Genomic DNA, 27401 nt, shown 5'->3' with positions numbered 1-27401 from the left:
TATCCAACTCCCTTTTGAAAGCAGTGATTGAGTCACTGTGATTGACCACTCACTGTGGAAAAAAGTTTTTTCTTATGTTGTCTTTGGTTCTTTTGCCAATCACCTTCAATCTGTGTCCTCTGGTTCTTGACCCCTCTGCCAATGGGAACAGTTTCTCTCTATCTACTCTGTCCAGACCCCTCATGATTTTGAACAACTCTATCAAATCTCCTCAACCTTCTCTGCTCTAAGGAGAACAACCCCAACTTCTCCAGTCTATCCACATCACTGAAGTCCCTCATCCCTGGAATCATTCTCATAAATCTTTTCTGCACCCTCTCTAAGGCCTTCACATCATTCCTAAATTGGACACAATACTCCAGTTGAGACCAGTCTTTTATACAGGTTCATCATAATTTCCACGTTTTTGTACTCTGTGCCTCTATTTATGAAGCCCAGGATCCCATATGCTTTTTTAACCACTTTCTCAATCTGCCCTGCCACCTTCAACGATTTGTGCACATATACTCCCAGGTCTCTCTGTTCATGCACCCCCTTTAGGATTGTACCCTTTAGTTTATATTTCATATCCTCATTCTTTCTACGAAAATGTATCACTTTTCACTTTTCTCCGTTAAATTTCATCTGCCATGTGTCTGCCCATTTTACCAGCCTTTCTTGAAGTCTATCACTCTCCTCCTCATTGTTCACTGTACTTCCAAGTTTTGTCTCATCTGCAAATTTTAAAATTAATTTCAATAGATAAGTGTGAGGTGATGAATTTTGGTACAACCACATCAAAGTCATTAATATATATCAAAAAGATCAGTGATCTTAGTCAATGTTCCCTCTAATTTTTTTTGTACTGAGCGGGCCATGAACTCCTTTGAGCACGATCGTTTTGTACGTGAACAAATTTTACAAAAACAACTTTTACAGCAGCAACTTTTAAAACGACAACAGCAACCACTTAAAAGCATATACACAGAAATGCCATATTGCCACCCCACCATCTCAAATCATGAGACAATCAGACAAGGTTCTATACAGGTTTAACATAACTTCTCTGCTTTTGAATTCTATTCCTCTCGAAATAAACCCCAGTGCTTTATTTGCATTTTTATGACTGTTTTTAACTTGTGCTGCTACTTTTAATGATTAGTGAATCTATACCACAGATCCTTTTGCATCTTTATCCAATTTAGATTCTTATTTTCCGAGGATTATGTGGCATCCTGATTCCTCCTACCAAAATTCACCACCTCACACTTACCTATATTGAAATTAATTTGCCATTTACATGCCCATTCTACAAGTTTGTTTATGGTAGAATTAATTAAAAGCATTTAGTTCATCATGTGCAAACTGCATTTTTTTTTAAACTACGTCAAAATGACTGGGATATAAAAGAACTGCATAATAATGCACTAACACTTCAGAAATGTCACTCAGTTACACTGTTATGCATCAACAAACAATCCAAAAACCCAAGGTGATCTGAACGAGGCATATCTATTCATGCAATTAGTATTAATTTTAAAGTTTTCAACGTATTAGCCCATCCCTCATGTCACTGTAGCAGCAATGGCTGCACAAGCAGCAGGAACAGCAGCTTTCCTATGGTGCTGACGTACTATGCGTCCACACAAGTGATTCGAATATCAATCAGAATGCAACCAAATAACCAACAAATATAAAGTGCGGAAGTCTTTAGTTCACAACTGAATTGAACAACTGAACAAGGACAAGTATCCATTTTCAACTTCAATCATTTCCATTAATAAACGATGTCTTCCTCAACCAGCACACCCACCATGTAACATGTGTCTCTTTCCCCCAGTCTCTCTCACTCTCTCCCCAGTCTCTCTCACTCTCTCCCCAGTCTCTCTCACTCTCTCCCGCAGTCTCTCTCACTCCAGTCTCTCTGACTCTCCCTAGTCTCATTCTCTCTCCCTCAGTCTCACTGTCTCTTGCTCTCTCCCCCAGTCTCTCGCTCGCTCTCTACCCCAAGTCTCTCTCGGCTCTGTCGCCCCAGTCTCTCTCTCACTTTCTCTCCCAGTCTTTCTCTCTTCAATCTCTCTCTCTCTCCCCCACCCCCGCCCCCGCAGTCCCTCTCTCTCACTCTCTCCCCCAGTCTTTCTCTCTCTCTCCAGTCTTTCTCTCCCACAGTCTCTCCACTCCCAGTTTCCCTCTCTCTCCCCCACAGTCTCTCTCTCTCTCTACACCCTGTCTCTCTCTCCCCCACAGTCTCTCTCTCTCTCTCTCCCCCCAGTCTCTCTCTCTCTCTCTCCCCCCAGTCTCTCTCTCTCTCTCCCCAGTCTCTCTCTCTCTCCCTAGTCTCTCTCTCTCTCTCTCTCTCTCCCCAGTCTCTCTCTCTCTCCCCCCCGTCACCCCCCCCAGTCTCTCTCTCTCCCCCCCCCACCCCGTCTCTTTCTCTCTCTCCCAAGACTCTCTCTCCCTCTCCCAAGTCTCTCTCTCCCCCAGTCTCTCTCCCCCCAAGCCTGTTCCCCCACAGAGCTGAAGAACATGTGGCCACACTGTAAGGCCGCAACTGTTGGGTGATGCGCATGCACAGCTCTGGGATACTGCGCGCATGCGCAGAAGGCCACACAAACAGCCGTGTGGATAATCACAGTGCTCACAGGAAGTACCTCAGGGCTCAGGGTCACGCCAGACCCTGCTCCTGCGGATCAAAAGAACCAGCTTGTGGGACGCAATTATAAAGAGCTCCTTGCGCGATGGATTACGCTCCAGCGGGACTACGCAGCCTACTACACCTGGTCCGAGGCAGCCTTGAAGGAACTGCACGGCCGTGCAGCTTAGCGGGAAGCACTGGGTCCTAGTACCGACCCCTGGGGAACACCACTGTATACCTTCCTCCAGTCCGAAAAACAACCGTTCACCACTATTCTCTGTTTCCTGTTACTTAGCCAATTTCGTATCCATGCTACCACTGTCCCTTTTATGCTTCAACTTTGCTGGCAAGCCCATTATGCAGCACTTTGTCAAACATCTTTTGGAAATCCATGTACACTACATCAACGGCATTGTCCTCATCAACCCTCATCAAAAAACTCTATCGAGTTAGTTAAACATGATTTGCCTTCAACAAATCCGTGCTTGCTTTCCTTAATTAATCCACACTTGTCCAAGTGACTGTTAATTTTGTCCCTGATTATTGTTTCGAAAAGTCTCCCCACTACCGAGGTTAAACTGACCGACCTATAGTTGCTGGGTTAACCTTTATGCCCTTTTTTGAACAAGGATGTAACATTTGCAATTGTCCAGTCCTCTGGCATCAACCCCGTTTCGAAAGAGGATTGGAAGATTATAGCCCGTACCTCCACGATTTCTTCCTTCACTTCTCTCAGCATCATAGGATGCATCCCATTCGGTCCTGGTGACTTATCTACTTTAAGTACAGCCAGCCTTTCTAGTATCTTGTCTTTATCAATTCTTATCCCATCCAGTGTCTCCTCTACATCCTCTTTTACTATGGCAGCATCCTATTCCTTGGTGAAGACAGATGCAAAGTACTCATTTAGAACCTTAGCCATACTCTCTGCCTCCATGCATAGGTTTCCTTTTTGATCCCTAATTGGCCCCACACCTCCTCTTACTTCCCGTTTACTATTTATATGCCCATAGAAGACTTTTGGATTCCCCTTTATGTTTATGCCAGTCTATTCTCATACCCTCTCTTTGCCCCTCTTATTTTTTTTTTTACTTCTCCTCTGAACTTTCTATATTTAGTCTGATTCTCAGATGTATTCGCCACCTGACATCTGTCATACACGCTCTTTTTCTGCTTCATCTTACTCTCTATCTCCTTCATCATCCGGGGAGCTCTGACTTTAGTTACCCTACCTTTCCCCCTGTGGGAATGTACCTCAACTGTACCCAAACTATTTCCTCTTTAAAGACAGCCCATTGTTCTACTAGTTTTGCCTGCCAATCTTTGATTCCAATTTACCCAGGCCAGATCCGTTCTCATTTCACTGAAATTTGCCATCCTCCAATTAAATGTCGTCAGCGAACGTGTGGAAACTGACGCTGTGTTTTCAGAAGATGTCACCAAGAGGCAGCATGTAGATGAGAAATAGGAGGGGCCAAGGATAGGTCCTTGGGCGACACCAAAGGCAACAATGCGGGTGCAGGAAGAAAAGCTACAATTAGATCGATAAGAATGGAACCAGGCGAGTGCAGTCCCACCCAGTTGGCCAACGGTGAAGAGGCATTGGAGGAGGATGAGATATGGAGTGGTCAACAGTGTAAAAGGCTGCAGACAAGACAAGAAGGACGAGGAGGGATAGTTTAACTTTGTCACAGTCTCAAAGGATGTCATTCGTGACTTTGTTGAGAGCCATTTTGGTACTGTGGCAGGGATGGAAACCTGATTGGAGGAATTCAAACATGGAGTTGTAGGACAGATGAGCACAGATTTGAGAGGAGACAACACATTCAAAGGACTTTGGAGAGGAAAGGGAGGTTGAAGTTGAGGTGGAAGTTTGCAAGGATGGAAGGGTCAAGGGTTGGTTTTTTGAGGAGAGGGATGATGACGGCAGACTTGAGGGAGAGAGGGACAGTACCTGAGGAGAAAGATCCATTAACAATATCAGCTCACATAGGAACCAGAAAAGGATGTTGGGTAGTCAGTTTGGTGGAAATAGGGTCGAGAGAGCAGGAAGTGGGTCTCATGGTCAAGATGAGCGCAGACAGGTCATTAGGGGAGATTGAGGAGAAACTGCAGAAGAATGCGAGTTCAGGGCTAGGGCAGGGGTGGAACCTTTGAGGAGATTTAGCCCAGTGGTTTAAGGGAAGGATGGGAAATGGCAGAGGCAGCTGAACAGATGGTCTCAATCTTAGAGACAAATAAATCCATGAGCTCCTCACACCTTTTGTCGGAGGTGAGGGTGGGGGAGACAGGGGAGATGGATTTAAGAAGACGGTTAGCAGTAGAGAACAGAAGTCAGGGTTTATCTTTGCATTCCAGAATGATTCTGGAATAGTGACCAATTTTTGCAGATGAGAGCAGGGCCCGATAATGCTAAATATGGTCCAGCCAAATCTGGCGGTGAATGGCTAAACCAGTTGTCCGCCACATCCATTCAAGTCTGCGTCCCTTGGACTTAAGCGAGTGATGATGAGGCCGTGCCAGGGGAATGGCCAGGGTGAGAGAGAGTAATTCTTTTAGTAGGGACTATGGCATCAAAGGGTGTGGTTGAACGGTAGCTGCAGAAATGTCGTGGTGAATGGAGGACCAAAGGCTGGACAGTTGGGATTTCGTAACTGCAGTTGTAAGAGAATTGTGAGTTTTTTTTCCGGGGCGGACACAGAAGGAAGTGGGGTTGGGGCTGGGGGAGGAAGGGTGATGTGGGTGGAGAGCGATGTGAGTAAGTGGTCAGAGATGGCCTTATCTACGATCGACACAATGGAAGTAGCGAGGCCACGAGAGATGGCAAGGTCAATGACAACCCGTGAATATGGGTTGGGGAGCTAACATGGAGGGAAAGATTAAGGGAGGATAGGAGGCTAGTGAACTCAGAGGAGAGAGAGAATGATGAATTGAAATGGAGGTTGAATTCACCGAGGATGAGAAGTTGCTCGGTGCAGAGGCTGAGGGAGGAAAACAGTGACGATATCTCGGTAATACTTGGGTGGACGGTAGAGAACAAAAATTGTAAATGAGGGGAGAAGGGTGGAATAAGGCGAGATCCTCAAAGGAGGAGAAAGTACCGGAGGAATAGGGAGACAGACCAAGGTGTGATTTGGTGATGAGAGCTGCACCGCCACCACGGTGATCTGGGCAGGACAAGTGGTCGAAGGTATAGCCAGGCAGGGAGGCTTCATTTAAGGATACGGTGTCATTACTCCCTCAGCCAAGTTTCTGTCAGGGCCACGATGCAATCATCCACGATAAGCTCATAGATGGGAAAGGATTTGTTTGCAACGGACATTCTGGAGGGAGATGCGGAGAAGGTCGGTAATGGCTGACCCACTGCCAGCATTCACAGGGTCAGCGCTGGGAGGGATGAGCTGGATAGGGAGGAGATTGGCAAGATTAGCCACCAGCGGGTGCGCTGGGCGAGACGGTCATCAAGAGAGTGGGATGGGATAGTTGGGGTTGCTGCTCATAAGGAGGCAGCGACGAGTGCCTCAGTGGTCCCTTCATAGGATACCAAGAGAGGCACAGAGGGAATCTGTTGGCTTATCTAGGAGGGAGTCAAACCTAGGACAGCAGCGGGATTGTAGGAAGGTCGAAGAGGAATGAAGGATCATGGTAAGTATTTGAGAAAAGAAAAAAGACTTGGATTTATATAGCGCCTTTCACGACCACCTCAAAGTACTTTACAGCCAATGAAGTACTTTTGGGGTGGAGTCACAGATGTCATGTAGGAAACGCAGCAGTCAATTTGCGCACAAGCAAGCTCCCACAAACAGAAATGTGATAATGACCAGATAATCTCTTTTTGTTCCATTGATTGAGGGTTAAATATTGGCCAAGACACCGGGGATAACTCCCCTGCTCTTCTTCGAAATAGTGCCATGGGATCTTTTACGTCCCCTTGAGAGAGCAGACTAGACCTCATTTTTAGCGTCTCATCCGAAAGATGGCACTTCCAACAGTGCAGCATTCCCTCAGCATTGCACTGGAGTGTCAGCCTAGATTTTTTTGTGCTCAAGTCCTTGGCGTGGGACTTGAATCCACAACTTTCTGACTCAGAGGCGAGTGTGCTATCCACTGAGCCAGAGTATCTGACAGAGGAGAGATGAAAGGAGGCAAAACGACAGGAGAGAGCAGTCAGGAAGGGATAGAGAGAAAAGGAAAAGGGTGGAGAAAAAAAGTGGGAAAAGAAGTGAATGGCTTCGGTCCGGAGCGGCAGCCAAAGTGCGCATGTGAATGGACACAGGGAAAAGCTCAGGTTACATAAGCTTGGTTATGTAATAATTAATGGTATACATATTTCCTGGTAGCAGGGAATAGGTTGAAGATAATAGTAGGATGACCAGGATCAAAGTCAGAAGCCCCAGGGAGGGACAAAACGACGTAAGCAGGATGGAGTTGGCACAGAGCATCGACAAACCATTGTCCAAATTCAGAGAATGGTGTAGCAGGCAGATGAAGTTCAGAAGCTATATGAAGGGTAGAGAGTTGGAGGATGGAGGTTGTTGCTGTAGAATAAGAATCGGTAGCGGTGCAGAAAGATGATGGCGGAGTTGGAGGTTACCATAGATCAAAGCAGAGAGAAAATGTAAAACCACAAGCCAGCAACTAGCAAAACTGAAAAACAGTGAAGACACCGGACAGCAAGTGAAACAGCAATTGCTAGCCAGAAGCCAACAATGCTTAAAAGCCAGTATAACCAGTTCATAAGAACATAAGAATTAGGAACAGAAGTAGGCCATCTAGCCCCTCGAGCTTGCTCCGCCATTCAAAAAGATCATGGCTGATCTGGCCGTGGACTCAGCTCCACTTACCCACCTGCTCCCCATAACCCTTAATTCCCTTATTGGTTAAAAATCTATCTATCTGTGATTTGAATACATTCAATGAGCTAGCCTCAACTGCTTCCTTGGGCAGAGAATTCCACAGATTCACAATCCTCTGGGAGAAGAAGTTCCTTCTCAACTCGGTTTTAAATTGGCTCCCCTGTATTTTGAGGCTGTGCCCCTAGTTCTAGTCTCCCCGACCAGTAGAAACAACCTCTGCCTCTATCTTGTCAATCCCTTTCGTTATTTTAAATGTTCAGCAGAGAGACAGCCGTAGTTTAAAAGTTATTTTAAAAATCCTTTCGCAGCAGAGTTAGAGACACAGCAGTGTAATCCAGTGCAGAAGCATAGCGGTGTAATCCAGTGGAAGTCAAAGCAGAAACGCAGTCCGGAGAAGTCCACAAGATTGGAAACCAGTGAAAAAAGAATTCAGCAGCTAAAAACTTGAAGTGACTGAATAGCATCATCATCATAGGCAGTCCCTCGGAATCGAGGAAGATTTGCTTCCACTCTTAAAATGAGTCCTTAGGTGGCTGAACAGTCCAATACGAGAGCCACAGTCCCTGTCACAGATGGGACAGATAGTCGTTGAGGGTAAGGGAGGGTGGGACAGATTTGCCACACGCTCTTTCCACTGCACTTGATTTCTGCATGCTCTCGGCGATGAGACTCGAGGTGCTCAACGCCCTCCCGGATGCTCTTCCTCCACTTCGGGCGATCTTTGGCCAGGGACTCCCAGGTGTCAGTGGGGATGTTACACTTTTTCAGCCAGACACGAGACTCCCAAAGCAAGCGCTCTCCTGAATAGCAGAGCATAGCAGTCACAGCAGCTGATACAAACAGTGTAATCAGTAGAGCAGGGTAGTCCTGTTTGCAGAGGAAGCCAGGTGATGGAGTCAAGTTTCAGCAGTTGAAAAGAGCTCAGTGAGAACAAAGACAAGCAAGGTCGGGCTGTTCAGATTAACCTTGGTACTGGGGAAGCTTTTAGAAACAATAATCAGGGACAAAATTAATAGTCACTTGGACAAGTGTGGATTAATTAAGGAAAGCAAGCACGGATTTGTTAAAGGCAAATCGAGTTTAACCAACTTGATGAGGTAACAGAGTGGGTTAATGAGGGCAACGCGGTTGACATAGTGTACATGGATTTCCAAAAGATGTTCGACAAAGTGCCATATAATAGGCTCGTCAGCAAAGTTGAAGCCCATGAAATAAAAGGGACAGTGGCAGCATGGATATGAAATTGGCTAAGTGACAGGAAACAGAGTAGTGGTGAACGGTTGTTTTTCGGACTGGAGGAAGATATACAGTGGTGATCCCCAGGGATCGGTATTAAGACCACTGTTTTTCTTGATATATATTAATGATTTGGATGTGGGTGTACCAGACACAATTTCAAAATTTGCAGATGACACAAAACTTGGGAGTATAGTGAACAGTGAGGAGGATAGTGATAGACTTCAAGAGGACAGGGACAGGCTGTTGGAATGAGCAGACACATTGCAGATGAAATTTAATGCAGAGAAGTGTGAAGTGATACATTTTAGTAGAAAGAATCAGGATATGAAATATAAACTAACAGGTATAATCCTAAAGGGGGTGCACGAACAGAGAGACCGAGGGGTACATGTGCACAAATCGCTGACGGTGGCAGGGCAGGTTGAAAAAACATACGGGATCCTAGATATAGAGGTACAGAGTACAAAAGTGTAGAAATTATGATGAATCTATTTAAAATATCGGCCTCAACTGGAGTATTGTGTCCAATTCTGGGCACCGAAGGCCTTGGAGAGGGTGCAGAAAAGATTTACAAGAATGATTCCAGGGATAAGGGACTTCAATTACATGAATAGACCAGAGAAGTTGGGGCTGTTCTCCTTGGAGCAGAGAAGATTGAAAGGAGATTTGATAGGAGGTGTTCAAAAGCATGAGGGGTTAAGATCTGGAATGCACTGCCTGAAAGGGTGGTGGAGGCAGACTCAATCACTGCTTTCTAAAGGGAGTTGGATAAGTAACTCAAAGAAAAAAAATTGCAGGGCGATGGCGAAAGGGCAGGGGAGTGGGACTAGCTGAGGTGCTCTTGCAGAGAGCCAGCACGGGCTTGACGGGCCAAATGGCCTTCTTCCGTGCTGTAACCATTCTGTGGTTCAATGAAGAGAAGAACAGCTCAGTAAGGAGCTGCCAGCCCAGGAGCCATCTTGAATTCTCATACCTCAGCTATAAAGGGCCGGATTGGCACGTTTCAAAAATAATTCTCAGAAAGTTGGTGCTGGTGAGGTCTGGCCAGTGCATATTATTATAATGCTATTAAAATGAAAACTCCTGTACAGAGGAACATTACAAGGAGCCCTATTGATTTCCTGTTCAAGAGCATTCTACACAATGCTCGTACAAGGAATCGATGATAATCTCACTGCATTATACACCCTTTTGATAATACGCTCGATGCCTGGGTTTCCTTTAATAGAGACAACCAATTACAGCCAACAATTCAACGCAGAAATTCAGTCACCCATAAATTAATACTTTCATCCTGACCTTCTGTTCAATAATTTGCAACTGCTCTTTATAGAAAGCTTCAAGTCGCTGAAGATCTCCTTCCTTCTTTTCCAGTTGGCTGGCCTGGAAAATAAAATGGGATACAGCAAGTTATAATACATTTTGTGTAGTAGTCTCCCTCCCACTCCAAGTCCTGACAAAGTAAGATGCAGATTTTGTAATCCTTTTTCTTTTTGTCTTATCGTCTCTCCTCCCTTCCTCTGCTGGAGGGGCTGCCACTTTTGTTTTATTCGTTCATGGGATGGCGTCGCCGGCAAGACGAGCATTTATTGCCCATCCCTAATTGCCCTTGAAAAGGTGGTGGTGAACCTTTTTGAACTGCTAGTTCATTGGTGTTCACAATGTTGTTGGGGAGGGAGTTACTTCTTTGTAGCGGTTGGTACAACTGAGTGGCTCGCTCGGCTATTTCAGAGGGCAGTTGAGAATCAACCACATTGCTGTGGGCCTGGAGTTACATATAGGCCAGACCGGGTAAGGACGGCAGATTTTCTTCCCTAAAGGGCATTAGTGAACCAGATGGGTTTTTACAACAATCTGGTAGTTTCATGGTCACCATTACTGCTACTAGATTCCAGATTTACTTAATTAACTGAATTTAAATTCCCCAGCTGCCATGGTGGGATTTGAACTCATGTCTCCGAATCGTAATGGGGGATCAGAGGATCAGAGAAATGGCAGAAACTTTACATAGAAACATAGAAACATAGAAAATAGGTGCAGGAGTAGGCCATTCGGCCCTTCGAGCCTGCACCACCATTCAATAAGATCATGGCTGATCATTCCCTCAGTACCCCTTTCCTGCTTTCTCTCCATACCCCTTGATCCCTTTAGCCGTAAGGGCCATATCTAACTCCCTCTTGAATATCTCCAATGAACTGGCATCAACAACTCTCTGCGGCAGGGAATTCCACAGGTTAACAACTCTCTGAGTGAAGAAGTTTCTCCTCATCTCAGTCCTAAATGGCTTGCCCCTTATCCTGATTCTGGACCTCCCCAACATCGGGAACATTCTTCCCACATCTAACCTGTCCAGTCCCATCAGGATCTTATATGTTTCTATGTTCTATGAGATCCCCTCTCATCCTTCCAAACTCCAGTGTATAAAGGCCCAGTTGATCCAGTCTCTCCTCATCTGTCAGTCCAGCCATCCCTGGAATCAGTCTGGTGAACCTTTGCTGTACTCCCTCAATAGCAAGAACGTCCTTCCTCAGATTAGGAGACCAAAACTGAACACAATATTCCACGTGGTGCCTCACCAAGGCCCTGTACAACTGCAGTAAGATTTCCCTGCTCCTCTACTCAAATCCCCTTGCTATGAATGCCAACATACCATTTGCCTTCTTCACCGCCTGCTGTACCTGCATGCCAACTTTCAGTGACTGATGACACCTAGGTCTCGCTGCACCTCACCTTTTCGGAGCAAGCCGATCGCAGCCAGCAGGGGGGCAGGGCTAGGGATCAGCGTTCTTCTGAGTGCCGGCAGCGTTGCGCAGGCGCGTTGGAGCATGCGCACCTGAGCAATGGCTCAGCAGGGCGGTTTTCCCCCAGTCTGTCTTTGGGTACCGGGGAGGGATGGAGGAGTGTGGGAAGGGGGCACTGGGGAGGTGATCGGTGGGGGAGAAGCATGGCAAGGGATGGAGGGGCGTGGCAAGGAATGGAGGGGCATGGCAGGCAAGGGATGGAGAGGCGTGGCAAGGGATGGAGGAGCGTGGCAAGGGATGGAGGAGCGTGGGTTGGGGGGCACTTGAAATGATCGAAGGGCCGGAGGAGAGAGCAGGGGTGCCTCCGTCCAGCCTCCCCCCCTCCCCCGCGATCAGCCCCCCCACACCACCCCACCCCCGTGTTCAGCGCCCCCCCCCCCACTCAGCCCCCCACCCCACTCACACACCCACCCGCCCCACCACACACCCCCTCCCCACTCACACACCCACCCGCTCCCCCCCACTCACCCCCCGCCACACACATGCACACACACACCCCCAGCCCCCCCCACATCCACCCACCGTTCCCCCCCCCACTCCTCACTGTCAGATAGAGAGAGAGAAAGAGAGAGAGAGAGAGACTGACAGAGACACTTTCCCTTCACATAAAGGTAGGACTTCTATTTTTTTATTTTTTATTGATTGGTTGCTTATTACTTTGGTCTTGGTGCTTTAGGTGCAGGGTTCCTTCTACTTTTTATTAATTATCTGCTTATTACTTTTTGTGCTTCGTTTAGTGCTTGGTGCTTTAAATGTACTTTGCTTCTTTAATGTTGTTGTGAAGCTGTTTATGGAAATCCTCTAACTTCCCTCCCCCTCCCACCCCCAACCCCTCCACCTCCCCCCACCCAGTGTGATGTTGATGTTTCCTTTGTGTTTAATGCTTCTCACCCGCCCCCGTTTCTGGCTGTGCCTGCACTAAACTTAACTCCAGGTAAGGTTTTTCAGAACTTACAAAAGTGGACACTTACTCCATTCTAAGTTAGTTTGGAGTAAGTTTTCACTGCCGAAACTTGCAAAACAGGCCTAAGTGGCTGGACACACCCACTTTTGAAAAAAAATACCTCAACTAAAATGAACCTAAACTAACTCACTAGAACTGGAGCAAACTAAGTGCCGAGAATTGCGATTTCTAAGATACTCCAAACTAAACTAGTTGTTCCAAGAAAATTGGAGCAGCTTCACCCGAAACTTGGGGCCCATTGAATATATTTATAGAGGAGATAGACAGATTTTTGAGCGATAAGGGAATAAAAGGTTATGGGGAACAGGCAGCTGAGTCCATGACCAGATCAGCCATGATTTTATTAAATGGCAGAGCAGGCTCGAGGGGTCAAATGGCCTACTCCTGCTCCTATTTCTTCTGTTCTTATTAGTCCAGGCCACTGGATTACTAGTTCAGTAACATAGCCACTATGCTACAGTTCCCGTAAAACTTGGCCTCTCCAATAGCCTATGAATATGGGCACTGCCCGGTTTACCTAACCCATACAGTTTTGAATTCCAGTCTATGCTGTTAACTTACTGGGATATGGTTACATAGGTACCTGCATGCCTCCTGGATCTCACCCAAGCGAACATTCTTTATGAGTGGGCCCAGACAGTGAGTACTGATAGGTTATTTGAAAGCAGAGGCCATCAGCGATAAGCAAGGACCGACTTTCACCAGCAGTCCACACACATAGGCACAGGTAATTGGATAATGACCCCCCAGCTTGATCTTTTCCTTCACCCTGGTCCAGGGACACTGAGACAAGTTGCAGTGTTCTAACTGCTGATCTGGCTCAGTACTAACCGGACAGTCCCCTTGACCACAAGGCTAATGGGGAAGCCAAGTAATGATTTGAAGGGAATGGTAGCATTGTATTTCTGTTACTGGCCTAGTAATCCAGAGGCCTGGACTAACAATCCAGAGACAAGAGCTCAAATCCCACCACAGCAGCTGGGAAATTTTAATTCAATTAATTAAGTAAAGCTGGAATAAAAAGCAAGTATCATGATATGATGACCATGATGTCTGATTCACTAATGTCCTTCAGGGAAGGAAATTTGCCATCCTTACCCGGTCTGGCCGATATGTGACTTCAGACCCACAGCACTGTGATTTCAATTGATAAAACAAAGAAGGGAGTTCCCATTATGATGAATGAGAAACAACCCCCAAAACACTCAAAACCAATAATAAAAAAGAAAAAATACAAAACATATTTTTATTAATTTAAATTAGTTATTTATGTCTTTAAAAAATATACTTTTCCAATTTAAAAAAAAGTTTTTTAAAATAATGTTTTAAAATAAACTTAGCATAGTGGGGAGGGTTTTTAACAATAAAATGTGTTTTCTAATTTTATTTTAAAATGTTTTTGTGTATTTTAAAACTCACACCTGCTTTTATCAGGTGCAAGAGTTTTGAAGACATTTGCTGGGCAAGATATGGCTAAATACCGCAATCTTGCCTGTGTAAATGTCCCCGTTCCCGAGATACAGAAGATCTGTCAAGCTCCAGCTTGGTAGATCAGAAAAGCCGGTTTACAGCGCATGCGTATTATGCGCTGAAAACTGGCTTTTGTGATGCCTTCCCGGGTCTGTAAACACTCAGTACGGACCCGGGAGGCCGGAATTTCTGCCCCATTATCTGCTATGGTAATAGCTACCAATGTTCCACAGTACGTTAGGCTTAAATCGTTGGGGGGGGGGGGGGGGGGGGGGGCCTTAACTACAAGACTAAAAGTTGTGTTTGGCTGCAAAGAATTATAACCACTCCCATCCACTCCAAACCTCTGCTTTATTTGATTTTGTTGTTCTGCGTCAGTATGATTGTTGTAAAGTCAAGAGAATTATAGACATCGGCTGAAATCAAATTGAAAAGTATTAAAACCATGAAGTGCATGGCTCGTGCATGAATCTGATGGCAATAATGAGTGTTTATTACACTGGGATCCATTTTAACGCTTGGGTGTGACTTATGCCTGAACGGTTCCTGATCTGCTAAAACCTTCAATAAAAACATGCAAATAATCGCCTGTCACTGCCTAATTGTATCATTAGGAAACCTCCATTAGCAAATGCTATGTGATTCCCTTTATCAAAACTGTCAGTCTCTAAACAAACTCCACCATTCAGACTTGGTGTGGCTCAGTGGGTCGCATTCTCTCGCCTCTGAGTCAGAAGGTTGTGGGGTTCAAGTCCCACTCCAGGGACTTGAGCACAAAAAATCTAAATTCACACTCCAGTGTAGTGCTGAGGGAGCGCTGCACTGCCGGACCAAGTGTGCAACGATTTTGAGATGGGCGATTGGGTGACGTCATCAAAATCCTGGTCGCCGTTTTGGAGCGTGGGCAGGAACATCGGCAGGGCCCAGGTACAGAGGAGTGGGAAGATCGGGGCAGATGAGCAGTGAGTGTTTGTGGCGAGATGCAGTGAATGTTTATGGCACAGGAGCGGTGAGAGATCGTGGCGGAGGCGCGACAGATGAGGGTCGAGAGCCCAGGGGCAGCACGGGCCAGCCCACACTGCGATATGTGTGCGCACTAGGTCCGTGCAGCAGAGCAGGTCTCCAGTCGTCTTGGTTAATTCTTGCCACTGGATAAAGGCCTAAGCTCTGTCAAGCCCGTATGGTGGTTGGTGTGCAAAAATTCACGCACAGGCATCTTCCACCCCCTCAACTGGAGTTCAGGACTGGAACATCGGGTCCTTCATCGAAACACCTGTGAACTCGTGGAAGCATGTCATCCTCGTTCATGGGACCGCCTATGATGATGATGATGCACTGTCGGAGTTGCCGTCTTTCGAATGAGACAGGAGAGTTATCCCCGGTGTCCTGGGCAAATATTTATCCCTCAATCAACATAACAAAAAAATAAATTGTCTAATCATTATCACATTGCTGTTTGTGGGAGCTTGCTTGTATGCAAATTGGCTGCCGCGTTCCCCACATTACAACAGTGACTACATTTCAAAAAGTACTTAATTTGCTGTAAAGCGCTTTGAGATGTCCGGTGGTCGAGAATGGCGTTATATAAATCCAAGTCTTTCTTTTCTTTCATTTAAGTGGACCATCAGAGTAGTCCTGGCAGTTTAATTAAACACTGAACTCTTCCAAGGGGTTAGTAAGGGTGTTGACTCCTGTGGTATTGTGACATGCAGACCAGGAAGACCCTAGGTTCAATCATCACACTGGGGATCCATTTTAACGGTCAGGCGTGACTTGTACCTGAACAGTTCCACACCTGGAGTACTGTGAGCGGTTCTGTGCACCACAGGATAGATTGGCCTTGGAGGGAAGTGCAGCATAGGTTTGCCCACTTGCTACTCGGACTCCAGGGGTTCAATTACGAAGAGAGATTACACAAACTTGGGTTGTAGTCCCTGAAATTTAGTAGGTTAAGGGATGATTTGATCAAAGTTTTCAAGATATTAAGGGGAACAGATAGTGTAAATAGACAGAAACTATTTCCACTGGTTGGGGAGTCTAGGACTAGGGGGCATAGTCTAAAAATTAGAGCCAGACCGTTCAGGAGTGAAATTTGGAAACACTTTTACACACAAAGGGTGGTAGAAGTTTGGAACATGCTTCCTCAAATGGCAATTGATGCCAATCAATTGTTAATTTTAAATCTGAGATTTATAAGATTTTTGTTAACAAGAAGTATTAAGGGATATGGGGCAAAGGTGGGTATATGGAGTTAGGTCGCAGAGCAGCCACAATCTCATTGAATGGCGGAACAGGCTCGAGAGGTTAAATAGCCTACTCTTGTTCCTATGTACCTAATCTCCATTCTTTAATGCGTTAGTTGATCTCAGCCAGCTCAACAATAGGAGTTGCTACAAATGGCCTTGGCTGGAGAAAATGCGACGGGAGAGAGGGTTGGGGTGGGGGTAAGGAAAAAAATCAGCAAGGATTTCTGCTCTTCATTACCATCAAATTACTCCTTCAAAGTGAGGGCATTAGGCAAGGACAAAATTGGGCTCAGCCATAATGCCCCTCACAGAGGGACAGCTTGATGACAATCATTGTTTCAGCACTTTGCTGAGGTATTAAGAGTAGTTGTAGAACCATACCCAAACAAGAGTGAGCATCTCCAGGACAACTGGGAGAAAAACACACAAATAAAAAAAAAGTATGAAGGGAGAATACGAAGATTTAAGCGATGTAGATGGGCCTTTCAATCCCAGCATTCCTTGCCCTCACATAGAAACATAGAAACATAGAAAATAGGTGCAGGAGTAGGCCATTCGGTCCTTCGAGCCTGCACCGCCATTCAATGAGTTCATGGCTGAACATGCAACTTCAGTACCCCATTCCTGCTTTCTCACCATACCCCTTGATTCCCCTAGTAGTAAGGACTTCATCTAACTCCTTTTTGAATATATTTAGTGAATTGGCCTCAACAACTTTCTGTGGTAGAGAATTCCACAGGTTCACCACTCTTTGGGTGAAGAAATTCCTCCTCATCTCGGTCCTAAATGGCTTCCCCCTTATCCTTAGACTGTGTCCCCTGGTTCTGGACTTCCCCAACATTGGGAACATTCTTCCTGCATCTAACCTGTCTAACCCCGTCAGAATTTTAAACGTTTCTATCAGGTCCCCTCTCATTCTTCTGCACTCCAGTGAATACAAGCCCAGTTGATCCAGTCTTTCTTGATAAGTCAGTCCCGCCATCCCGGGAATCAGTCTGGTGAACCTTCGCTGCACTCCCTCAATAGCAAGAATGTCCTTCCTCAGGTTAGGAGACCAAAACTGTACACAATACTCCAGGTGTGGCCTCACCAAGGCCCTGTACAATTGTAGCAACACCTCCCTGCCCCTGTACTCAAATCCCCTCGCTATGAAGGCCAACATGCCATTTGCTTTCTTAACCGCCTGCTGTACCTGCATGCCAACCTTCAATGACTGATGTACCATGACACCCAGGTCTCTTTGCACCTCCCCTTTTCCTAATCTGTCACCATTCAGATAATAGTCTGTCTCTCTGTTTTTACCACCAAAGTGGATAACCTCACATTTATCCACATTATACTTCATCTGCCATGCATTTGCCCACTCACCTAACCTATCCAAGTCGCTCTGCAGCCTCATAGCATCCTCCTCGCAGCTCACACTGCCACCCAACTTAGTGTCATCCGCAAATTTGGAGATACTACATTTAATCCCCTCGTCTAAATCATTAATGTACAGTGTAAACAGCTGAGGCCCCAGCACAGAACCTTGAGGTACCCCACTAGTCACTGCCTGCCATTCTGAAAAGTCCCCATTTACTCCTACTATTTGCTTCCTGTCTGACAACCAGTTCTCAATCCATGTCAGCACACTACCCCCAATCCCATGTGCTTTAACTTTGCACATTAATCTCTTGTGTGGGACCTTGTCGAAAGCCTTCTGAAAGTCCAAATATACCACATCAACTGGTTCTCCCTTTTCCACTCTACTGGAAACATCCTCAAAAAATTCCAGAAGATTTGTCAAGCATGATTTCCCTTTCACAAATCCATGCTGACTTGGACCTATCATATTACCTCTTTCCAAATGCACTGCTATGACATCCTTAATAATTGATTCCATCATTTTACCCACTACCGATGTCAGGCTGACCGGTCTATAATTCCCTGTTTTCTCTCTCCCTCCTTTTTTAAAAAGTGGGGTTACATTGGCTACCCTCCACTCGATAGGAACTGATCCAGAGTCAATGGAATGTTGGAAAATGACTGTCAATGCATCCACTATTTCCAAGGCCACCTCCTTAAGTACTCTGGGATGCAGTCCATCAGGCCCTGGGGATTTATCGGCCTTCAATCCCATCAATTTCCCCAACACAATTTCCCGACTAATAAGGATTTCCCTCAGTTCCTCCTCCTTACTAGACCCTCCGAACCCTTTTATATCCGGAAGGTTGTTTGTGTCCTCCTCAGTGAATACTAAACTGACTGTTCTCGCTAGTCTGGGTGAGTTTGATTGACATAAGAACCAGCATGACAACAACATATAATTTGTTGCCTGAATAATCCAAAACACTTAATGACAAGATAATCAAATATACTTGAAATGTAAACAAGTTATTTGATTGGGTTTGTTGTGTAAAATGAATTAAAAAAAGAAAAGTGCCAAGATCCATCCCAAGCACTTACACCAGAAGATTGTGAGAAAAAGTTCAACTCAACTTCAGATTTCTTGTTGAAAGACTTCTTCAGTATAAAAAGACTTGCATTCAGAATTGTAGTCACTGTTGTAATGTAGAAATCACGGCAGCTAATTTGCGCACAGCAATGTGATAATGATCAGATAATCTGTTTTAGTGATGTTGATTAAGGGATAAATATTGGACAGGACACCAGGGATAACTCCGCTGTTCTTCTTCGAAATAGTGCCATGGGATTTTATACGTCCACTTGAGAAAACAGATGGGGCTTTGGTTTTATGAATGTGTCATTCGAAAGACGGCACCCTCCAACAGTGCAGCACCCTCTCAGTACTGCACTGGGAATGTCAGCCTAGATTTTTGTGCTCAAGTCTCTGGAGTGGGACATGAACCCACAACCTTTTGACTCAGAGACAAAAATGCTATCAATTGAGCCATGGCTGACATGCTATAATATAATCTTAACATTCTAAGTGCTTTCTATTATGTCGGATTACATAGGATATACAACACAGAAACAGGCCATTCGGCCCAACCAGTCCATGCCGGCGTTTATGCACCACTCGAGCCTCCGCCCGTCTTTCCTCATCTAACTATCAGCATAATCCTCTATTCCCTTCTCTCACATATGCTTAACTAACCGTCACTTAAATGCATCTATGCTATTCGCTTTAACCACTCCCTATTGTAATTCTTTCCTGTCTTGACCCCTGCCGCCCACCGCCCCCAAAACAAGAACTTTGATGTAAAACTGTACCCCTATAACATAAGAACATAAGAAATTGGAACAGTAGGCCATATGGCCCCTCGAGCCTGCTCCGCCATTCAATAAGATCATGGTTGATTTGATCATGGACTCAGCTCCACTTCCCCGCCCGCTCCCCATAACCCCTTATCGTTTAAGAAACCATCTATTTCTGTCTTAAATTTATTCAATGTCCCAGCTGCCACAGCTCTCTGAGGCAGCAAATTCCACAGATTTACAACCCTCAGAGAAGAAATTTCTCCTCATCTCTGTTGAGTGTCTTAATTTGTAGTAATTGTCTTTGATGTACGCTCTTAACGTTTTACATTTTTTTTACGACAGACAGCTAAATGAAACCTTAGTTTTAAAAGCCTGTAGATTATAGGAGGAAGGAAAAGAGTGAGGGAAGGGAGCAGTTCCACAGGCCCTGAATTTCCTAGATGGCACTTGCGCAAATTATACCACTAATCGGGAACTTATGTTGAAATTTCCTGTGGAGCTCATTTTTTATTTTATTCGTTCATGGGATGTTGCAAAGCCAGCATTTATTGCCCATCCCTAATTGCTCTTGAGATGGTGGTGATGAGCCGCCTTCTTGAATCGTTGCATTCCAGATTTTTATTTAATTAACAATTTAAATAACTGAGCTGCCATGGTCATTAGTCCAGCCCTCTGGATTACTAGTCCAGTAACACAACCACTATGCTACCATACCCAAATGGGACGGAGGCCAGTAACAGGCACCTACGCCAGAACATAGGGGCAAAGTTTCGGCCTGAGTTGCTCCTGTTTTTTTGGAGCAACTGGTTTAGAATGGAGTATTTTCGAAATTGCAATTCTCGGCATTTAGTTTGCTCCAGTTCTAGTCAGTTAGAACAGTTTCAGTTTGGAACAGAATTTTTTTTTCAAAAGGGGGCGTGTCCGGCCACTTACGCCCGTTTTGAAAGTTTAGGCAGTGAAAACATACTCCAAACTAACTTAGAATGGAGTACGTGTAGATTTTTGTACGCTCAGAAAAACCTTGTCTACACTTAGAAAATCAGGCGTAGGTTACAAATCAGGCGTAGGGAATGGGGGGGGGGGTTTAAAGGGAAGTTTACAAACATTAAACACTCCAGTTTTACAAATAAAGAGCCATCATCAATAATAAATGATAAATACATCAATAAATCAACCAATAAATCAATCAAAAAAAATTAATTAAAAATTTTAAAACATTTTAAAAAATCAATAAATAAAACATTTTCTACTTACCGACTGCAGCACCGGGAGCCCTCCAACAGCGTGCTGGGACGCCCCCCCCCCACCTCCCCCTCCCCCTCCCCCCCACCCACAGTGTGTCTCTATCAGTGTCTCTATCTCTCTGTCTGTCTGTGTGTGTCTCTCTCACTCTCTGTCTGTCAGTGTCTGTGTTTCTGACAGCGAGGGGAGGGGGTGGGGAGGGGGTGGAGGGGGGGAGGAGGAGGGGAGTGGAGGGTGGGTGGAGGGAGTGGAGTAGAGGGGGGTGGGAGAGAGGGGGGAGGGAGGGGAGTGGAGGGGGGTGGAAGAGAGGGGGGAGGGAGGGGAATGGAGGGGGGGTGGGAGAGAGGGGGTGCAGGGGGAGAGAGGGGGAGAGGGAGATGGGGGGAGGAGAGAGGGTGGGGCAGGGGGAGAGAGGGGGAGGGAGGAGGGAGAAGGGAGGGAGGGAGGGAGGGAGAGAGAGAAGGGAGGGAGGGAGGGAGGGAGAGAAGGGAGGGAGGAGGAGAAGGGAGGGAGAGGGAGAGGGGAGGCTGAACGGGCAGGGCCCGGCCGGGCCCAAGACTTCGGGCGGGGCCCACCCCAGCACCGGATTTACAGGTAGGTGGCGTGGCCCGAAACTTGGGCCCATAAAAACAGGGATAAAACAAGCCCAGCTGCACTGCCACCAATAGGGGTAATAGTGAGTGGGCTACTGCCTTCTTCCAAGGCGTCTCACTTTCAGAGCCCCTTGCCTCTGCTGCTCCTCTTCTATTTTAATGCAGGACAGTGGTATATATGCCCATTGGGATGGCCTTCTGAACACGTTGCGGGGAGGCGGGGGGGCGGAGTTATAAAACGTATTGGGAGCACAGAGGCTGATAGCACTTTGGTTAAGGATAGCACAGGTCTCAGGAAGAAAACCTCCCCCCAAAACATTGGCGAAGAAAATTGCTATCAAACTCCAGAAATCTCAGTTAAGCTGACTTTGGACGGTACTGTATGTAGATTTGGGGGCATGAGCTGGACATGTGCATGGTGGCGGAGCTGTTTAAATAAGCGGCAGAGGGTTTCGGCAGCAGTATCTCGGAGGTGGCAGAACGGTTCAGGAAATCTGCGCATGTTTCAACTTACAATTGGTGTTGATCAGTTACAGCAAATTTCATATCGAAAAGTAAACACAATAATGCCGCACTTACGCCGTTGTTAAGCCAAAACTTTCCAGGAAATTCTGGGCCATGATTCTTCACCAAGGTTAAACTATGTACATACGATCCCAAAACCACAGCTAGATTTCAAGCATACTTACTCCTGTTCTATCAAACATGACACTCAAAAGCCGAACATTTGTGCATCATCACCCGGTTACAACCTGTAGCTGTTGCAACGAAAGCTCAGTCACCTTCTTTATAATGAAGGCGTGTGTGAAACCTTAGAGAGATTGCTCATGGTTGTAATTCATCCATCTGTTTGCCTGGCAAAGCGTTTTTGTATTTAAATCTTAACGCTGAATCCTACACCAGGTGGCTGAGCAATGAGGCGTAACCTCCTCCAGCGTTACAGCCCTCCGAGAATACTGCGTTCCTCCAACTCGGGCCTCTTGTGCGTCACTTCTGCCAAAATACAGAGCAATGATTGGTTTTCAACTGACCTCAGCATATGCCCAACTGAAACAACGAAAGCTTGTGGCCTTAAAGGTACCGGTCACATTACACGCACCTCAGCAGGAGAATAATGCCGGTATCATGCCTCATTCTTATAAAACAGCGTATCCTCTGTGAGCACTACCATGGAAGATCTGCTAGTAGGGTAGTAAACGGTATAGAAAAGATAAATCCAGAGCACAAAGTGGCAGTAGGACAAAGGAGTCTGGGCTCAAACTGAGGAAAGACAAATTTGGTATATATGATTCCTGACATAACCCATATTCTCTCCTAATTCAACAATGGAATCGACCTCTGGTGAAATTGGAGGCAAAATTCCCTTGAATCACAAGAAATTGAGCTGTTTCATTGCGAGGCTGTAGGTTATTTCTGGGTGGGTGGGCTGAATAGCATTCCTCGTCTATGTGTCCTCTGTGACCAAGTGTCATAGAATACTACACCTCAGAGGAGGCCATTCAGCCCATCGTGTCTGTGTCAGCTCTTTCGAAGAGCAATCCAGTTAGTCCCACTCCCCTGCTCTTTCCCCATAGCCCTGCAATTTTTTCTCCTTCAAGTATTTATCCAATTCCCTTTTGAAGGCTACTATTGAATCTGTATCCACCACCCTATCAGGCAGTGCATTCCAAATCCTAACCGCTCGTTGCGTAAAAAGGTTTTTCCTCATGTCACCTCTGGTTCTTTCCCAATCACCTTAAATCTGTGCCCTCTGGTTATCGACCCTTCAGCCATTGGAAACATTTCTCTTTATTTATTCAATCTAAACCCTTCATGATTTTAAACACCTCTATCAAATCAAGTCCACTGAGGAATTGGAAAATATAGCAAGTAACCTTAAGAGACTCAATGCACCTTCACACCTTCTCTTGCTAGGCTCTTTCCCTTGCCACCCCACCCATTGTTCCTTTTTCTTGAGAGTAGCTGCGGATTTATTAAAGTTTTCAATTTTGTTGATGTTTCTGGTTCATGTGAAAACTCCAGAAATAATTAGTTACTGGCTCAACAATGAGAAAAAGTGCACCGCTCGCATAAAAGAGAAAAGAAAAATGACTTGCATTTATATAGCGCCTTTCACAACCACCGGACGTCTCAAAGCGCTTTACAGCCAATGAAGTATTTTTGGAGTGTAGTCACTGTTGTAATGCAGAGTTCAGATGTTTTATCATCTGTCCTAGGTGGACATGAAACACTGAACACAAGTAATGAAAAAAGGAATTTTTAAACTCAGAAACCTAGGTGAAATGGGTATAGGGAACCAACAAGGTTAATAAGAGGAGAGAATATGAGTTATGTCAGGTCGTACTGGGTAGGTGATACCAATTGTTGGGTTTAATCTACTGAGTGTGATGCTTCATTCAACATACAGGTTGAACTTCCCTTATCCGGAACTCCCTTATCTGGAACCACCCCTCGACCGGAATCATTCCCGGCCACCGGGTGGCACATGCGCAGAACTCCAACATAAACAAATTGAAGTTCTTCCTTGCTGCCGACTCCCGCAATCGCTATCCTGACTCTGCGATCCACCGTCGCTTGCCGCCCCCCCCCCCTCACCTGCCAACCATGATCTCTCTGCCGCACTCCCAGCCCCAAGCCAGCCAGCCCCAATATCCCCTTGCTCAGTACCTGTACCATCCAATTTAACGTGACCACCCCTCGTCCAGAAAAATCCCTTATCCGGAATAGGCCAGGTCCCGAGGGTTCCAGATAAGGGATGTTCAACCTGTACTGCATTTGGACACTTGTCTAAGGCTTCAGCTTGGGACTTGAGCATGAAAAGTGATTCTTATTTCTATGTTCAATTAAACTTTTCTGATTGAACATTCAAAGAAGAGTCCAATAATTTAACATAAATGATAACCTTCAAAGAAGCATAAATTCTCAAGAAGGTATTCACATCCAGAGGTTCAAAAATGTAAATATTTAGGCTGCAGGAAAAACAAGTACAATCAAAATATTCATTGTTCTTAATTCCCCCCCCCCCCCCCACTCCCAAAAAACACATTAGTGGTTGTTGCTTTGACAAGGCAAACGGTGAAATTGAACAGGAGTTAGAATCTCTGATGACCCAATTCCCATTGCAGCTAACAAAATAAAATAAAATTTCTACCAAATAACCTGCGCAGATGTGATTTTATGCAAATTTCTAATCCTGAAAATTACTTTGGAAGATGAATATGGACAAACAGAACATTTCCTCGCTGTACTCCCATCAATTCATTTAGGTTAAAATATTCTGCGGCAGGTCTCCAAGGGCTGAAGAGATTCACGCTCTCTGGAATTCCACATTTTCTTCACCGTTTTACCTAAAACCTCATTTTGTTCAGGCTTATCCCCCTGAGCAAAGCCGCAATCAAATCACTGACATTTAAACAGCAGCTCGGCCAAAGTATTGAAAAAACCCTTCCATTACAGTACCTGCCCTTCTCTTCTCTTTCTCCCCCACCAACCGCCACCATCCCCTCCCCCCTACCTCCCCGCGACCCCACCACCTCCAACACCACCAGGTTTAAATTTGTTTATCTCTGAATTTTTATCCACTCACTTATTTAAGCCTCTAGAGTGGCAACAGCTTTATTGTCTAAGAATGAGATTGGACTTAAAGCACAAGGTAAGGAGGGATATGCAAGGTAATTTATATAACTCAATGAGTGAAGCCTGCCCTCTAGGATGTTCGCTGAGTGCTGCAAATAACAATGACACTCTGCTTCTCCCCCTTGTTTTTCCTCACTGGCTCTTCCCTGAGCACGTACCCATTTGCGCACAATAACACAGTAAACACAGACACGCTGAAAGCTTCATGACAGAGAAGTCGGATTTAACTTTCCATTATAATCTTTTTCAGTCAATCATGAAGAAAGATGCCATCTAGTATTTCAAGAAACTTAAAACAATGGTCCATGACCAATAGCGTGAAGCTACAGCTAAAGAAAGAGAACAGGGTTCGAGGGTCTTTTCACAGGCTAATTCATTACAAAGTAAAGCATTTCATTTTGTCCTTGTACATGACCTTGGTTAGAATTCAGTTAGAATACTGTGCCCAGGTTTGGTCTCCTCATATGGTGGGGGATATTGAAAAGGTGCAGAGGAGAGTCACAAGATTAATTCTCAGTTTAAAACTCCTTAATCACCCAGATAGGCTAAACAAACTGGGTCTCTATTATTTAGTGAAGCATAGACTTAGGGGTGATTTGATCGAGATTTATAAAATAAACTAGATCGTAGTTTCAAATCCCTCCCCATCTCTGTAATTTCCTCTAGCCCCACAACCACCGCACCCCCCGCCACCCGAGATATCTGCACTCCTCTAATTCTGCCCTCTTGAGCATCCCTGATTATAATCACTCAACCATCGGTGGCCGTGCCTTTTATTGCCTAGGCGCCAAGCTCTGGAACTCCCTGCCTAAACCACTCTGCCTCCCTACCTCTCTTTCCTCCTTCAAAATGCTCCTTAAAACCTAGCTCTCTGACCAAGTTTTTGGTCACCTGCCCTAATTTCTACTTGTGCAGCTTGGTATCAAATGTTTTATCTCATAATACTGCTGTGAAGCGCCTTGGGACGTTTCACTACGTTAAAGGCGCTATATAAATACAAGTTGTTGTTGTTGTTATGTCGACCAATTATTTTGATTAAATAGGTTAGGGAGGACCAGGGGGTCACACTTGTAAGTTATGTAAGGGCAGAACTAGGTTGGAAGTTAGATGGTTGTTTTCCCCCTCTAACAGGCTGCCGGCTTGTGCGGTGAACGCTGATTCACTGCATACCTTTAAGTGGGAGCAGGATCTGGTCCAGGCTGAGGCGGAGATCACCACATACAAGAGGTAGATACCCTGTAACCAATGTTCCCTTTAAGCCGAGCGGCCATGCAGCCGGCGCACCTGCTTTTAAATACAAAATCCATGCAAAAGCCCATTAAAGGGGCCGCGCACACAAAAAAATTTAAAGGGAACATTGCTTATAGAAACATAGAAAATAGGTGCAGGAGTAGACCATTCGGCCCTTCGAGCCTGCACCACCACTCAATAAGATCATGGCTGATCATTCACCTCAGTACCCCTTTCCTGCTTTCTCTCCATACCCCTTGATCCCCTTTAGCCGTAAGGGCCATATCTAACTCCCTCTTGAATATGTCCAATGAACTGGCATCAACAACTCTCTGCGACAGGAAATTCCACAGGTTAACAACTCTCTGAATGAAGAAGAGTGATTTATAACATAAATCAGGTGCCAATGTGATTTCCTGGACTAGTTTTGGGGTAGGAGAGGAATTTTCCTGCATATGCAAAACGTGAGAAAAAACAATTGAGTGATGGCATTGAAGTGAATCTGATCTTGACAATAATTTTAGTAACAATTACAATTGACATAATCCAAGAGCATACCTGTAATTATTGCACGTTGCATGGGTTTAAACCGGTACCTGTGTAGGCTAATGAAGGACTGGCAACCCAAGTTATACTGCCTGATCAGTGAGTACTGAACTCTTCTGACATAGCCTCTGAATTCCAGTTGTTTCTCAACATTAACAGAGAAACTACAGTTACAAATTAAGTTTAAAAATTTCCCAGGGTCAACAGTCCTTCACATTTGTTATGCTTCAAATAAAGCAATGTGACTGAGTACTGTAGACTTGAGTAAGTGTGACCTTAGTCTCTTTATTCTGACTCCAGAGTGCTCGCACAGCATGGGAGGCCTGCTTATATGCAGTGCTCCCAAGGCATGCTGGGATCCCTTGGGACTCCAACAGATGCGCCCCTCTGGTAGCATTAGAAATGCTGGTTACAAGATGTTGCATACATAACAACATTGGTTGCAGTTATAGCGCTGCAGATATCTACACTCAGGAATTCATTGCATGAATGGACCCAATGACGTTGACCACGTTTATGCTGCTTTTTAGAAATATAGATATGCGCACTGAACGAGCTGTAACATCGGGTGCTTTGTGTACAAGCATAACATGCACAAGCACAAACAAATGTGTTTGCAAACTATTTTTAGAGATGGGGGCAGTCGAAACAAAGTAATGGAAAATAGATCAGGTCAGTGAAGGTCCAGGGGATGGGATAAGAGTTTGGTCGGGAGTACAACCACTAGTTTGTAGGTAGAAATGGAGGACATATGCCCGAGATT

The 27401-nt window shown here is 45.4% G+C and overlaps 1 protein-coding gene across 1 annotated transcript in view; it reads right to left on the bottom strand.

Annotated features, from left to right (window-relative positions):
- Positions 1-27401, bottom strand: part of LOC139276947 (MICOS complex subunit mic25a-like) — a 556647-nt gene that overhangs the window by 383523 nt on the left and 145723 nt on the right. Inside the window, exon 7 of the mRNA XM_070894945.1 lies at positions 10009-10092. Within this exon, the coding sequence (XP_070751046.1) occupies positions 10009-10092 (84 nt within the window). The remainder of the gene's footprint in view (positions 1-10008; positions 10093-27401) is intronic.

The sequence above is a fragment of the Pristiophorus japonicus genome, chromosome 12 (genome assembly GCF_044704955.1).
Source record: "Pristiophorus japonicus isolate sPriJap1 chromosome 12, sPriJap1.hap1, whole genome shotgun sequence".
Lineage (NCBI taxonomy): Eukaryota > Metazoa > Chordata > Chondrichthyes > Pristiophoridae > Pristiophorus > Pristiophorus japonicus.
This window is presented reverse-complemented; position numbering and strand designations above follow the sequence as displayed.